Source organism: Lepidothrix coronata, unplaced genomic scaffold (genome assembly GCF_001604755.1).
Source record: "Lepidothrix coronata isolate B3197 unplaced genomic scaffold, Lepidothrix_coronata-1.0 Scaffold87, whole genome shotgun sequence".
Classification (NCBI taxonomy): Eukaryota; Metazoa; Chordata; class Aves; order Passeriformes; family Pipridae; genus Lepidothrix; species Lepidothrix coronata.
Window position 1 is genome coordinate 1,317,145 of NW_016690267.1, and position 16,303 is coordinate 1,333,447.

At 39.0% G+C, this 16,303-nt stretch overlaps 1 protein-coding gene across 3 annotated transcripts in view; it reads right to left on the reverse strand.

Moving 5' to 3' along the window:
- The window catches only part of CDH13 (cadherin 13), a 449,115-nt gene that overhangs the window by 140,730 nt on the left and 292,082 nt on the right, over positions 1-16,303 (reverse strand). For all 3 annotated transcript variants that reach the window (XM_017820998.1, XM_017821000.1, XM_017820997.1), the window contains one exon: positions 2,054-2,232. In XM_017820998.1, coding sequence (XP_017676487.1) covers positions 2,054-2,232 — 179 coding nt within the window. The remainder of the gene's footprint in view (positions 1-2,053; positions 2,233-16,303) is intronic.

Genomic DNA, 16,303 nt, shown 5'->3' on the forward strand with positions numbered 1-16,303 from the left:
TGCAGAAGAATGGCACGTGGTACTCCCTCTGGCCCAAAACCTCCCAAAAAGCCATTTATCCAAGCCTGGTGATATGCAGACACCTGATTCCCTAATCAGGAAAATAGTCAGACATTTCCTCCTCCAGGTGTTCCTCCTGATTCTCTCCACCTCAGACAATTTTTTACAATAATTAAGTTTCATGAGTGACACAGAAATACAGAAGAGTTACTTATAGAGCATCAAAGTTATGTTGGTACCCAGATTTTTTTCAGATTAGGATCACTAGACTTGTACAGCTTCTAATTTTAACCACAATATCAGCTTTTAGGGCCATCTTTGACCATGATTGTCCAGCTCCACAGACCTGAGTCGTGACTACCAACTCCCACACAAGACATAAGTGAGCAGGAAGGGGGAGAAGAGGCTGAACCCACAAATACGGCAGAGAGCACAGAGCATCTCGGGGAAAAATGGAAAACATCCTTTTTCCCAAACCTTTCCCCTGACAAGACAATATGAGGCTAGATTTTACCTGCAGACAGTGGTTGGGTTTTAGTGTTAAAGTTGTCCACAGCCCTACATTTTGGCTCATAAAACACACACCGTTTGCAGCAACAACAAAAACTCCTTTGCAGCTTCAACAAGACTGCAGCTCCTCATGTCACCTCCAAAGTAAAGGTATTGAACTGACTATTTTAGTAAAAATCATGAGGAATTCAGATCCTGCTTTCAGGATATACTGCCCAGCCACAGCACCCCTTCGACTGAGGGCAGGTTTCTTGCACAGAGACAGAATCATTATTCCATGAATCACAGTGACCTTTGGAAGATACTGGGAGAAGCAGGCATGTTCATTCCCTTCCATTGATTTTCTTATTTGGAGTAAAATGGTTTAATCTGGGCAATAGTTATCTATTAGGAATAAAAATACCTAAAACTGACTATAGAAAACAGGATGAAGCTTTGGAACTGAAACAATAAATTTGGAAGGGAAACACGAGGCAAAAAAAGGTAGTGATTGTATAAACCTTAACTTAGGCATGATTTTGTGGCCAGACACCCAAACATGAAAAAATTGGAATCTCTTTAAGGCTAAAAACACAGACCTACAGGCCCAGACCTTAGTTTTACTGCACTGTGTGTCTGGAATCTATGCCTGATTTATAAATAAATATATGCTGTTGGAAAAGCCTGTAGAAAAACTACCCACCGATAAAGGGAAGTGGTACAGGCAACATTTTCTCCGGTTAAAATGAGAAATAACCGGTTGAATATTGAGAACATTGGACAGTCATGAATCTAACCAACCCAGAGGACAAGTTCAGTGACAGCAGATACAGCCTATAAGAAAAGAATTTGGTTGTCTCCAGGAGTCTAAGAACACCCAGGGCTACCTAATTGAAGAAAATGGTGATTTATAGAGTAGCTGTTTAGGGTCATCATTGTATTGGTGCCCAGATCTCATACATTCTGATAACTAAACCTTTCTATTAGCAGATTAGGTGTATTTTATTGTATTCTGAGCTTTAAATGGTCATACCTAAGCTTTCTTTGCTATCAGTTTTTGCTCTCCTAATGTTAATGATCTGTAATAAACATAGATTTTGGCACTATTCACCTTAAAACACATGCAGACAACCTGTCTCTTTACTACTCCTCTTTGTATTTTCTTTCTTTGACCATGGGGTTCCAAGTTAATTAGTCCATTAAATTCACCCATAAAAAGAAAATTCTAGGAAAGGATTTAAAGCACCAAACCACAGCAATCTCAGAGCAAGCTGTATGCACAATTAGGTATGGGGGTTTTTTACTTCCAAAGAATCAGCTGGCAACTCTTAAGCTGAATTCTGCTTATTCCTGAGATTTTTGCCCTCACCATTCAGCACGTCAAGAATTCATCAAGTACTAAATTTACAAGCAGCGAACACACAACTTCCTACACCCAAACAAGAAATCAACAGCAATATTAAAAGACTTCTCAAAGTCAAGCATCTGAATCCCCACCCCAGCAATGCTGAGAACCTCTTTTCACATCCCAGAAGATCCCGGTGATAGCAAAGCCTTCACTCACCTCCCGGTCCAGCAGCACAGGAGACACCACTGTCACAATATCCCCCTTCTCTGGGTCGATGTAGAACATGTTTGGGGAGGGTTTGGTGGGGGTCTGTTTGAGGATGTTGTACCTCAGCAGAGCATTGTCCGTGCTGGCATCGTCGGCATCGAACGCCGTCATTCTCATCACTGTGGTTCCTGAGGGAAATGGGGACAAAAACCAGGTGAAATGATGCTGCTTTCACCCATGAGAGCCAGGTGGGTTCAATATCTAAATTATCTCATCAAGACCACTAAGTAGTTCCACCTGATATTTAGGTTGTACTTGTGTTCTTATTATTTTTCCCAGACAACAGACCCAGTGCTTCTGGTTTGCAGCAGGACATGTGACTCTGACACAAACTCCCCATGTCTGCTTGGAAACCATCCTTATTAATTGCAATTTGCTAAATGAAGTACAGATGCACCTTTTCCCTTTGAATTTTCCAGGCAGAAAGTCTACAGATGGGTATGATGAAGCAAATTCTGAAATAAGAGAAAGGTCTTTATTTTCACTGTAAAGTCTCACAGTTTCAAAATTTGTTGGGTATCATTTCTGTCAATAAGAGATTTTGTAATTATTAAAGCCTACATTATTCTAAGTTCAATTTGCACTGATGTATGGGTTTATTGTGTCAGCCTCAATGAAACCCCCATCTCTGTAGCCCCACCGTCCTTCCAAGGATGAAGAGTTTTGTCACATGGAATTCCTACAGCACACAGTTCTGCTGGAGAGTGCAACAAGAGAACAGGTTCTTAAATGCTGGACAGAGGAAAAACCTCCTTCTGCTTCCATATGACAGTTAATAGAGGACTGATCCACTTCTGATTCTGTGCTTAGCTGGTGGAACACGTACTCCTGCATGCCAGAGTCAAGTCCTTTCCTCTCCCTCACACAGGCACACATCAGAGGCTGGCACAGCCTGCAAAATTCTGTCATAAGCATTTTATCTGCTTTGCACAGAGATAATAACCAAAGAAATAACTATTAGTGATTAAAGCCTTCTGATATAGACAAGGCCTAAGACATCAGATTGGAAGTGCCTCGGTAACTGGAATGGTATCATTCGTGTACAATGAAAACCAGTGAATTTGTATTCTCTCCAAAGGTCTTGAAGTTAAAAATAAAAAAAAACAACCAAATATTGTGGTAAAAATAAAAATAAACCCAGCTTTATTTACAGGCTGATATAACAACTGCCTGGTTCACTGTTAAACAAACACAACTGGCTTGTTTAGATACATTTCTGCCTTTTTTTTTCTTTTGTTGTGCTTCCCAGAGTACAAAGTGTTGTCTCTTCTTGGGGTGACCTTGACTATAAGCTCTCAAAGGTTTTGCTTCGTTGCTACTTCAGGCAGAGTTACCCCCTTGAGAAAAATAACAGAGATCTGACAGCATGTTGGTTTTATTCACCAGTGATTAAAGGTCAGACAGCTCCAAAAGAAGCTTACTGCTGGATACCATGCCATGTTTTCCAGTGTTACAAGATGATCCCAGCCCTGATATTTTCACCTATTTTGTTTGAGACTATTTCAGAAGAAAACAGAAAAAAGAGCAGCTTTCTATTTTGAGGAATGAAGATTCACCCTCTTTTCACAAGTACAACACCACGTGTTATTTTTTTAGACCTTTATCGTGTTTTTTAGAAGATTGTTTGCGTTAATCTTAGATAATGTGCTTCATGAAGGTCTTCTAAACACAGGACTTCAGTGAAATAAATAAGGATAAAGGCAAATCTTCAAGAGATCTTAGAGGGTGACCAAGGTCAAGTGAAATTTTAATGGGTTTCAGTACACAATGCTTTCCTGAAAAATGCAGTTTAATAAGATGCCATACTCAAGGACATAACAAGATTTTAAATGAATGTACCAGTTGCTATTATTATTCATCTATTAGATGAGTTGATGCTCAGGAGAGATTTGGAATCTTATTACAATGTATGCTCAGGTAGAAATCCTCTTTATACCCTTGTCCCAGATAGTTCTACTGAAATATTTCCGATGATAAGACTGTGGAAGGCACATGTAACTTTTAAGATCTGATGTAAATCCCCAAATCTCTGGTTACTCTGGCACAGAACTGGCTCAACACAATGGCTGAGTCTGATTCTGATTTGCCAGCTGCAGTTCTTTAACCTTTCAACTCACTAGACATTATCTTGTTCTGTGCAATCATTCCTTTGGTGCACACAGATAAGAAATCCCAGCAACTCAGAGTTTTACATTCATTTTGCATAGAGATGCCAGCTCCAGGAGCAAGGTTGGAGAGAATTAGATCCACTTTTTTTTTTTTTTTTGATGCTGCTTCTGTCAAAAGTTTTGAGCTACTGGTTTCTGGCTACCATCAAAGTGTCATTTACATTTAAGCAGAAGTTATTCCATTCTCACAACTGCACACAACGGATGGAAGAATGCACATAGAACGTGGGGTTATCTTTGAATGTCATAATATATTAACAGTCTGTCTGTTTGGGAATATACAGAACCTGCACCTCTTTAAACATCACCCATGTGCTTCCATATTTGTGGCTGACACCTCAAAAATCACATCAGATTTAAACCAGCAGCTAAAATATACACCAGGGAGAAGTTCAGTAGCTATATTTTCAGGGAAGATGTTTCTTATTCTAGTTGAGATGTTCACAGAGAGAACACACAGTGACCACACAATTGGGGTTGGACCATCACAAAGGAGTGTTTATATAGAGATCTCCTTCCTAGAAATCTAGTGACACAAATGTGTATTTTGAAAGGCTCTACAGCATGCACCAGTTCAAAAGAGTTTCATTCAAGATGCACACTTCCTCAGTATTCCTCCTTCATCACAAAGTTTTATTCTTCATAAAATATTCATTTCCCCAGACCCATAAACCGACTACATCTAATTCGATGTCATTTTACAAATCCCTCCATTCCTGGCATCAATCAAATGCAGCTGGCTTTCAAACCACAAAACAACAGCTTGCTGCATTATCATGTTAAACAATATATATCAACTTATCAAGCTGAGGAAGAAATGTCTGCAAAATCAGCAGCTCCCCAGCGGTGCCGATGACGCACGGACACCGGGGAGGCAACTCCCTCACTACAGGTGTGGGTGTGTCCTGGTGCATCTCAATATTCAGAGTTTATTTGTCACACTTCCTGAGCGGTTTCACTATTCCCAGAATCCCTCAGAACCTCCACTTGCCCCTCCCAGAGCTCCTCATTGACCAGACACAGATCCCAGCAGCCAGGCCGTTTCTCCAGAGGCTCAGACATCAGTCTGTTGGTTGCTCATTTAGCCTGTAAATAGGCTTGGAAATATTGGCAAAAAGCTCCCCTTAGGCATTAAGAAGTCAAACCCAGCACATGCACAGTTTTGTGGGGATTGGAGCAGATGGTTTCTTGGGAAAAACTCACTGGCATTTTGTTAATAATCTCTTAATAACCTTTCTACTTCATTCTTTTTTGTTTTCTTTCATTTTTTCTTTTTTTTTTTTCTCTGTCAATATGCCAAGAGTACATTACTACTAACCTTTATTTATTTACTATATTCAGCTGCTAGATTTACAAATAAAACTGGAACACAGTGGAAGTGAGGCCTATTTCTAGCTTGATGAAATGTGAATGAATGTCTTAAGTCTACAGCCTTAAGACTCTGAATTTGAATACTCAAAATATTATCCATTTTAAGGACTGATAAGTTGTAACTTTATCAGAGCTGCAATGCTCAAAAACTTCACACTGGAGTTTTCTCATGTTATTTTGACTCTTTCTGTGTGTCCCTACTCTGTGTTCAGTACATTAAATGTTTTCTACATGTGTCACAGAAAGGAAAGGTTCTACTTTCCTAAGTGACATGACTTCATTGCTGAGGCTTATTTCCACCTTCTTCACAGCTGTAACTCTGTAAATGGATAATAATCATTTGCACAATGGTATAGTTTCCAATAAAGATATTTTAACCCAAGAAGGAGAACAAAGAATGAAAAATGAGATGAAGAAGGAAGAAATCAAGAGGATTACCTGTATCTCTAGAGCCCGACCTTCAGAAAATGGAGCAAAGGAGGACCCTCCTGATTATGTTCTCATCATAACTACTTACATGTCTGACTGTCATCTTGTACTTTAAGACAAGCCCCAGGGAAGCAAAACAAATATAAGAAGGAAGGTCTATTATGGTTCCAGTCAAGGGCATTTGAATTGCTACTATGGTTATTAAACTTATGTGTGTTCTTAAAAACTTGAAGGCCTTGCCCAACAGAGAAAATATTTAGTAAGTTACTGAGTTCAGGCTTTTGGCATATTTATATTTGTATGGAGCAATAATTTTCTACCCTGTGGGACTTCTTCACTTTGTCTATTTACATGTATGGCCAATTCTTTTTAAACTCTAGTTTAGCTGGCCTCACTGAGCAGTACCCTGGGAATGCCAAGCTACTGCAGCCAGCAGGTCTGGAGGGATGCACTGGTGAACTATCAACTGTGGAATGAATAATAAACAAACTTCTCTTGGTACACAAAAGAAACTTCAGTAACGTTAAGTAGAAATGAAGAACTGTCAAGAATTGTTACTACCTGTAGAGAGTTAATGCAGGCAGAAGCACAAAAATTGAGTAAGAAATAATGGGGCATTCCCAGCTGAAGGTTCTGACAGGCCAGTGAAGATGTATGGGCAGGGCAACCTTTGGCAATACAGGTATTTAACCTTTTTTCTCGTGAGTAGCACAGCTGTTTTGGCAGGATGAATTACTCACTCCTCAGAACATGAGTTATATACAGGACTATCCCCAGCCCTCCTGCAGCCACTGTCACTGCTGGAAATGTTGTCAAGAGCTTTCAGGTGCCTGCTGCTCCAGGCCAGACACTGATGTGGGAAACGTCAGCAAATGAACTTGCATTAGTTGAAGTTGTGTGACACGAATGTTACTTTGGTATATTGTGCTTTGTCTCCAGTGCTATGAAGGTTTCTTTCTTTAGAGTAAAATTGTTTGGTGAAAACATGGAAAAATCATAGCCCCACCAAAGTTTCCTAAATATTGTGTATATTATCAGCCCATAACAGGTTATGATATTTTGTGGTAGCGTATATATGCTGAAATTTATGCTCTACTTTTTGCAGATGCAAGGAATTATGAAGAATGTTATTTATCTTTTTATAACACTAAAATCCACGTCACAGTAGTGTTGTACAAGACTTGTGATCCCCAACTGAGATGACCTACATTTTAGACCCTGTCCAGTCTTTCCTCACAAAAAACCCAAACAAACAAAGAAAAACCCCAAACAATAAAAACACAAGCAAACAAACAAAAGCATGAAGTCTTTGTATTTGACTGATAGACTACAGATAGCATGAAATAAACAGTTCCATGAGGAGTAAAATCAATGAAGTCTAATTTCCTATCTGCTGTCCAAAAGCTCATCCCCTGCATGGACAAGATGATCTCTTTAGGGGGGCTCAGGTCAGTCCTTCCCTTACAAGATCACCATTAGGATCTCTTTCTTTTCTTTTATTTTCGTGGCACTTGTATGAATTCAAGGAAATCCTTCTGAGAACTTTATCCCTATGAGAAAATTAGTGGAAACTGAGTGCTGAGTTTAAAAGTCTTGAGGGACTGACTGACACACACACAGCTAAAAACACATGCTAAAAGTCACCTTACTCAGATGGCTTTCTTATTTTAGTGTGGCAGTTTCTTTTCAACATGTGTCTATAGTCAAACTCAAAAATAAAAACTATTCTCACGTAGTCAGTCCATCCAGAGGAAGCAATAGGCTGTTTTTTCTCTGTGTCAAGTGTACTACTTATTAATCTTCCCCCTCATCTGAACATACACAGGTATAGGAGTAACAACAGCAACCTTGATTTGGGGTGACAGAGCTATTAAATGCTGTTTCGTGAGAGGAACGGGGCTGGTTGGTGGAAATTTTCTACGCTTGTAAAAAATGATAACTTTTCACATTTAAAAAATAGAAGGGTTTAATATTTTAACACACACAATTTTTAACACCAAGAAAGAAAGTGCTGTGATATGTTCCTGAACCAAGTTTACTGAATCTAAACATCCAGAAAAGAGAAATAAGGGAAATATAAGAGGAGAGGAGCAGAGACAGCTCTGCTGGTGTAAGAAACTCCTCGCAAAAATAGTCCTGCTACAACTCTGCCTTCCCCTCAACAGTTCCCACAGTTCTACTCAATATACTGTTACCCCTTCAGCAAACCAGCCTGCCTTGCTCAGACGTGGAATTCATCCCACTTGTTCACTTCCAACCTCTCCAGATAGACTGGGAATTGCAAGTTTAGGGAAAGAGGACTCAGGACAATTGAGATGCAGCTGAAAAAGAATTATATCTTTCCTCCAGATATGAACAGGCTGCAGATTTAAGCAAATCACCAAAGATTTTTTCTTAACTAGGATTCTTCCTAAGTTTTGAATCCCTCGTAAAAATGTCCCACTCTCAAGTCTGCCTCCCTTTTGACCAGGGAAGTTTATTAAGAAGAGGCATGAATTACTTCTTGGATCATGACCATAAGCTATAAAAAGTCCCACTGTTCTAATATGCTAAGTGCCAATTCATAACATAATCTTCTATGTCAGATAACATAATTCATAAAGCAATATAACCCATTCTCTTGAAGTAAATGCTTTAATGTAAAGGATGATATGCACTGAACATCTCGCAGCAGGCGAACATGACAGAACAGTGATTTATGTGTGAAAGAATATCTATTTGACATACAAAGAGCAAGATTCAGCCCTAGGCATACTCAGGAAGCACAAAGGACCCGTGTTCTCTCTGGAGTTTGCCTAGCACTAGAAATCAATCAGAAAAATCAGCAAATGAAGACTAGATGAGACATTAAAACACCGTAAAAACAAGGCAGGACCAGCCTCGAAAAGATACACGGGAATATTGGCTTCTTCTCCGAAAGCCTCCAGTGGAGAAATTCCCACAATCCCTACATGACCTGTGACCATGGCAAGTGCAGAAAACCAGCCCAAATCCCAAGAGGAGATTGGTCATTGCCAGCTAAGCTCCAGGACACCACTGCACTGACGACATGGGGGGTGGGAAGCTCTTTCCTCCTCTTTTCTACAACTACCAGAGATGAAAAGCCTGAGAGTTGATGCTTCCTGCCCGGAATGATTCCTGCTCCTTCCCTGAGCCCTTTGGTCTGAACTGCTCGACAGTGAAACATTTGGTCAGGGATGTTGCACCTCACATGGTTCCTGCACTGTTCTCCCACTTCCCATGGAAAACTGGAATTGCCTGCAATCATTCCAATTTGATTTCGAGCGTGTACGAGCTGTTTAAATGCAGACCAAACTTTATAGTCAAGAATGGCTAAGCAGAGAGCTTACTAAAAATGTATATCCCACACTTATCTCTGTTTTACAATCCAAATGTTTTCTTTTAGCTTTTCTTTACCTTTTTCTTTAATAGTTTCCCGCTCTTCTGCTCTTCCCTGTTTATCTGGGTGGGATAGTTCTGGCCAGAGCAATGCAAATTGCTAATAGACAGCAATTTTTAAAGTAATACAAATAAATAAAGCCAGATGTAATTTTCATATCTAGAAACACCCATGGGAAATTGCCTTTTGAACATGGTAGAAAGCTTCCCCTAAACTTCCTGACAGAAAATAAACCCGACAAAATTAGATTAATCATTTAACTTTCTCTCCAAAGAAGAAGTTAATATCCAGTTTCTCCCAGCCTCTAAGCAGGGAGGTATTCTTAATCAAGACAAATGAAGAAAAGAAAATAGAGGTTTCAGAGGCTTCACTTAGGTTAGTAAAAAAGGATTGCCAATTTTTTGCATTCTGAACTTGTGGGAGAGAACTGGCCATCTTTCCCTTCCAAGCCACTTTCACCTTGTTGAGCAGAGTTGGAATTCTGAGTATTTACAGGGATAGCAAGGAAAACAAGCACAGACTCTTCTCTCAGCCCTTATTAACCAAAGCACAGCCAATCACTGGGAGCCCAGTTCACACCCAGCAACCCACCAAGCCATGAATTTGGGGACCTACCAGCACTTGGAGCTCTTGGAGCTGAGACACAATCAAGGCAACACTGGACTGCTATATTTTTTTCTTTTAATGGAGAAATCCCATGTCAACATCAGCTCCAACACAGAGATGTTTGCCAGTCATATTTTCTTTTTTATCTAGAACTGTCTGTAAGGAAAACCTGTCTGTGAAACCAGTCAAATAAAATTCATGGGAATGAAAGAGATCAGCTCCAAACATAAGTTTTAAATCAGTGATGTATTAAAATCTCATAACACTTTAAGAATGAAAATGAGAAGAATCTTTTTCCTTTCATTCTGACAACGAATTATTTCAAAATTAAAAAAAAAACAAACGATGTAATGTATTGACACTAAGTGCCTAATTTTTTTAAACACTAAAAATACAATCTGTGAGAATTGGTTAATAAGAAACACTACTCTGTGTCTCTACTCTGCATTAGGACTTGTTCCAGAACAACAGCAAAATGGAGAGATTTTTTTAAGAAGGTGAAGTTTTCACAGATTTCAGTAATCCTTTGATCAGGGCCACACTCATAGATGGAAGATCTCATTCCTCCAATTATCTATTTTTGTAAAGGAATTGACTGGCTCAAAAATATCTCATAAGAAAGGCAGCAATTACACTCCCCTGTCTCAGTAGGCTTTAATCAAAAACACGTCATCATTTCACAGAAATCACTTTCCACTATTCTTCTATGTCCAAGTAAAGTACCCTGGCATCCTTCCTGATTAAAAGGTAGTAATATTACATTTTAATAAGATCTCTGAGTGCAAGGTCAATCTGCCCTGATTGGAAATGCTTTTTGAGACAGTGGGCCAGAATTTCTGTTGATCTAATTCAGCCCAGCACTACTAAAGCAAAGATTTATATTGGGTGAGGCTGTGGAATACAGAAATGACCTTGAAGGTCTGTATGAGATATACACAGCATTACATTGCTTTTATTCCCTTTTTACCTCCCTAATTTCTCACTTCAGTTTGTGTGAAATGAAAGAGAAAAGCAAAAGGATGATCTGTGCCTTTATTTCGTGCCTCTCCTGCATTAAAGCCTTTTTCCTTCTTGCTGCCAGCAGCTTGTACAAGCATCAGTTTTTCTTCATATGAATACAAGATAATGATCATACACCTCCATCCACTGCATCAGTCACTGCACCTTGGAAGTTCTCATCTTTATTCTTTGCCTTGTTAACTAATATGAACTGGTTGGGCTTTAATCTCATGCTACAAAGTGGGGATGGAATTGAAACCCCCATCCCTGTTATCCGTGATTCTGTCACTGTGACTCTCCTCGTCTGCACCAATCCCAAATTAACGCCCAGAAGCCAAGGGGGCTTCAATATTATAAAAGCAGTGCTGATGAAAGGAGAATCAGACATCCTAATGAGGAGGTAAATGGTCTTACATACCTTCCAGCCTCATCTGGAGGAACCAGAGCACACACTTAATTCGAATGTATTATTTCATCTTTGTATTGATTTCGTAGTCAAGTCCCAGCCATTTGATCTATTAAACATCTGAGAGTTTTTATCTGAGGGATAAGTGTTTCCATCTTAATACAGCTTCTTTTTAGGTGAGTTTTGTTTTTCTTGCTCCCCCTCCTGCCTATGAACTACTGGATAAATTATTTGGTTGGTCTCTCACTGTCTGCCCTGTTGAAGTTAATAAAATTCATCCTGCCCAAGCAATATTTCATAAAGAATTCACTGCTGCACCCAATAAATAAATTGGGCAACTACTCTCCCTGTTCTGCATCCCGAGAATTGCACTTTTCATATCAAAGATGCAGTAATGCCTGGTAAAACTACAAACAGAAGTAGAATATTTGAATATTTTAAAGTCTCCAAGTTAGTTTTGAACAAATTCTCGTAGAGGATCATAAGGCATGTCTTGAAAAGATATTCTTTCCCTGAAAAAGGATTCATTTTCCCTCCATACATTCTTCTGAACCAAGTTCAACAGCTTCCCACTGTTAAGGAGTCCACAGGGAGGAAGGATAAACAGTCAGTCATTCTGGAAACCTCCACTTCGAATTGGTCAGCCACTAAATCAAGGCATACAACTCATTCCCTAATAGCATTCCAGAATAATAGAATTTGGAATGCTTTTCAGCCATTTTCCCCATCTTGAGATTGAATATCTGCATATAGAAATCCTTGCAGCCCTACTCCAAATGATCTTTTTGGTTAAATTATATTTTAAAGCCACTACAGCTGATTTGATAAAGGATTCAGATGCTGAAAGAATATGCTCTGTGATTTTAAAGCAGGTCTTGGAAACTATCTTATATAAATCACAGGTTTCAAAACTCTATTCATACATTTAACAATAATACAGTTTGGAGTGTGTGATGTATGTTTTCAAACGGGTCTTGATATTCTTTCCTGGATTAAGTCATTGATTAAGCCACTAGATCAGCAAATTTGGGGTTAGACAGTGTGATCCTGTGATTGATTTCACTCAGTTACAACCACTTTAGGCTCAGATTATTTCATAGTCAAGTCTTTCAAGTTTCTTAATAGTCACTGCAGAGGGAGTGACAATTTTGGATGCAGTTCATCCCATTCTAATCTAAAAATTTAGGACAAGTGAGATGAAGCATCTTTAGAAGTGATTAACTGGATGAGATCTAACTCAGAGAAGACATCAAACTCCAGGGCACTTAAAATAGGTGATGTCACTCATTCTGCCCATCACAACAGATGTGGAAAACTGGATTAGAATAAAATGATTCTCCTGCACTTTTGTTCTAGTACCACACACTCCAAAACACTTTCCCTTTTCCAGTTCATGACCACTTAGGGCTGCAGGGAGCTCTGGGCTGCACATCTTCCCAGTCTGCACTGACCCTTGACCCTCGCAGGTCTCCAAGGATTAACAGCAGGCCATGATATCACTGTTCTTACTCCCTTAGAATTGTTGCATCATGTTGGGAAAGGACCTTAAGCAACAAATCAAGTTATTTTAACTTTGTGTGTAATTGATTTAGTATTGAAAGGGCTACATTATGTCCCTGCAGAGAAAATATGAGTATGGAAAAGGTTCTGTATGTCATAAAGCATCTAAATATTGACTATGGAACTCCTTGATGTAAAATTAATAATTAAGCACAGAACAGCTCCTGATATATCACTGTCAGCAATTGGATACTTAGAGATCATAAAGATTTGTGGAGCTTTGTGCAAATATAATGTCATTAAGCCACAGGCTGGCTCAAGTACATTTATACATATGCATATATTCTTTCTCAGGTGCAAAACCCCCAGAAATCATCACTCAGTGCTGTATAATCTCAAGAAAGAAGAGCCAGGAATAGATTTCAAGTGGTGACACCCTTCTACTTTTCCACCAAGTAAAATTCCACAGCCCTCCATCTGAACACACTTTAAATTCAAGTTTTCAATTCAGGACTTCAATGAAATATTGTTTTCTGGGGAGAAGGTGGGTCTGACCCGTGTAAAGGATGCACTGGATGGAGCCATAACAGGTGACTGTCCATTCCACCCCTCACCTTTCCCTGTTAGAAATAAATTGAAAGGCAAACAGGACTTGGGAGCAGACAGAGAGGGCCCTGCCTTGGGTTCGCTGTTGACATCTGCCCTCACAATTTCCAGTGTTAAAAATGTCAATAGCAATATACCACAGAGTTCAAAGGCAACCTGTAAACACCATTTGTCAAATACATCCATAAATCTTCCCCTCAGCCTCAGCTCTTTCATAATTTCAAGTGGAGCCCTGGTTCAAGGTGTGTGGAAGAATGACAATTCCAAATGAAATCAACCTCCAGGATGCAATCTCGGAGAGCCTGAGGGGATTTCTTCCATGCAAAACTTGTTAGAAAAAATCAAGAAATATTTTACTTCCTGCCCCTTGTGTTCCTGTGATTTATTTGTTTGTTTTTTCCACTAACTTATATGAAACCCTACTTTCTATGGATGTGAGCTGTAAATCTCCCTGGCAGCCAACAAGTCAAGGTCAGCACTGAGTCACAGTTTTGGTCTTCAAGATTTCTGCTGATGCCCTTCCCTGACAGTGCCATACACTTCTCAGCTGGATGAGATCATCAATATATTTATTACATATGATATTTATATAAACTCAACAGTTGAGGACCACAAGACCCCTACTCCAGCTATACTGTAAATTCCTTGACTTTTGGCAAGACCAGTAACTTCCAAAAACCCTCTCAAACTTATAACCCCTGCTAAAGAGAAAAAACCAAAAGCAAGCAAACAAACAAAAATCCCCCAAACTTATCAACTTTGATATCTTTGTAATTATTTCATGTCTGTTTATCTGCAGCAAAACCCCTGTGACAGTTATAAATGAGCCACAATGATTTGTATCTATGGATTACATGTCAAATTTGAAAAATTGTAGCTTAAATCATAGATTCATGACAGAGCTGGGAAGCCTGAGAGGAGAGAGGCGTTCCAATGACATGTACCAATGTCAAATGAAGTTATTCTGTATTTTATTGCACTACCAGAAACACATATTAAAGAGCTGCAAACTCTTTTTCTCCAGGAGTTCACTGTGCTTTTTATTCAAATGTGCTACTTTATTCAAATGTATTATTTTATTCAAATGTGCTATTTTATTCAAATGTACTACTTTAAAGAGAGAATAGTTTGTCATTTCAGGCACTTCCACGCCACTTCTGAACTCACCCATTGATACCAATCCCAGCAGCATTCTCTTAAACATATTGTGCTTTCTAAGCCCATAACAACCAGATCTGATAATGATCTTCTTTGCACTGAATAGATCTGTTGACACAGTGCAACTACAAATTAAACCAAATGGGCAATTTGCTAAAGCAAATAAAAGATGGCACATTTTACAAGTTTCTCAGTTACACTGCAATGAGGCAGAATACTAATATTGGTTAAAAATTGAAAGAACAAAATCATGTATACTCATGCAAGTGTTGACTTTTAGAACTACACAACTGGTGACAAATGAGTTATGCTGCTGAAAGCACAGAAATGCAGGTGCCAATAGCACTGTGAAAAAAAATGGGGGTAAGGGGAGGATGTTCTCAAAGATATCAGACATGTGACTTCTTCTGTATATATTTTCTGAATTTTTCAGATTTTCCTTGTTTATTTAAACTCCACCTGTATTAAAAGATACATAAATACTTGGCTCAAATAGAATATATTTAATAATACACATTAAGATCTTATAGAGAAACATTAATTTCTCTATTTCAGATATCAGGGATATTTTCTGTCCTCAGAACAATCACGGTTGGAGACTAAGTTTGACTTGAAAACTTGAAACTTCAGTTTCCTGTACCATGAAATACCGTGGCCCTACTGACCAGTGTTTTATTTGCTCTGCAAAAATGACAATTACAAACTGGTTATTCTGATGTTTTGCATACAAACACAACACAAAGGCTGGCTGAATAACTAAAGTGCCTATATCCAACTGGAATAGGTTCCCTCTGCTGTCTGAAGCACAGTTTGAGCCAAAATTCCCTCCTTTGGCTGGGAAATGAGAGAGTTTTGCTGGAAGCACCATTCACACCTGGGTTCTGCACTAAATAAAATGAAAAGTGCTGCCATTCTCTGCTTAGATTTGTGCATAAATCAGTTCTTTCTTTTCTAAAATTAAGAGGTTGTAGAAGCTGTAGAAAAGCACCACTGAAGTTTTTATTCCAATTTAACAATCTTAGCAATAGTTCATAATATCATTCAGCTGCATCCCACTTGCAGAATGACCTAGTTATGCTAATTTCAGAGGGGTTTTATCGCATTTACATGGAGGAAATAAATTGATAAATGTTCTGTGGCAGATCATTTATGGAATCCACTGTGTATAGCACTGGAGCTCCACACACAGACACTTCCTGCTGCTCCAAAACAAAAAACATTCCTGTGTACAGGAAGAAAAGTTCTGTCATGAATAACACAATGTGCGTGTGCTGTTATAATTCATTTCCCAAAATCTTCTTTTCAAACTAATGCTTTGTTCCCTGATATTCCAACGTCTGGGCAGTGGGTAAAAAACCCTCCGAGCTGTTCTGGGTAGGCCATGAAGGTGTTTTTCCATCAGGGTTTGGAAGGAAATGCTACAAAGTCCAGGAGTTGGAAAGCAATTAGCAAAAAGCAGTGAAGGGAATTTTTCATCCTCTCGTTGTGTGCCTGTTCCTAAAGCAGGGAGATCTATGTGCGAGGCTACAAATTGCATTATAAATTAACCACGCTAC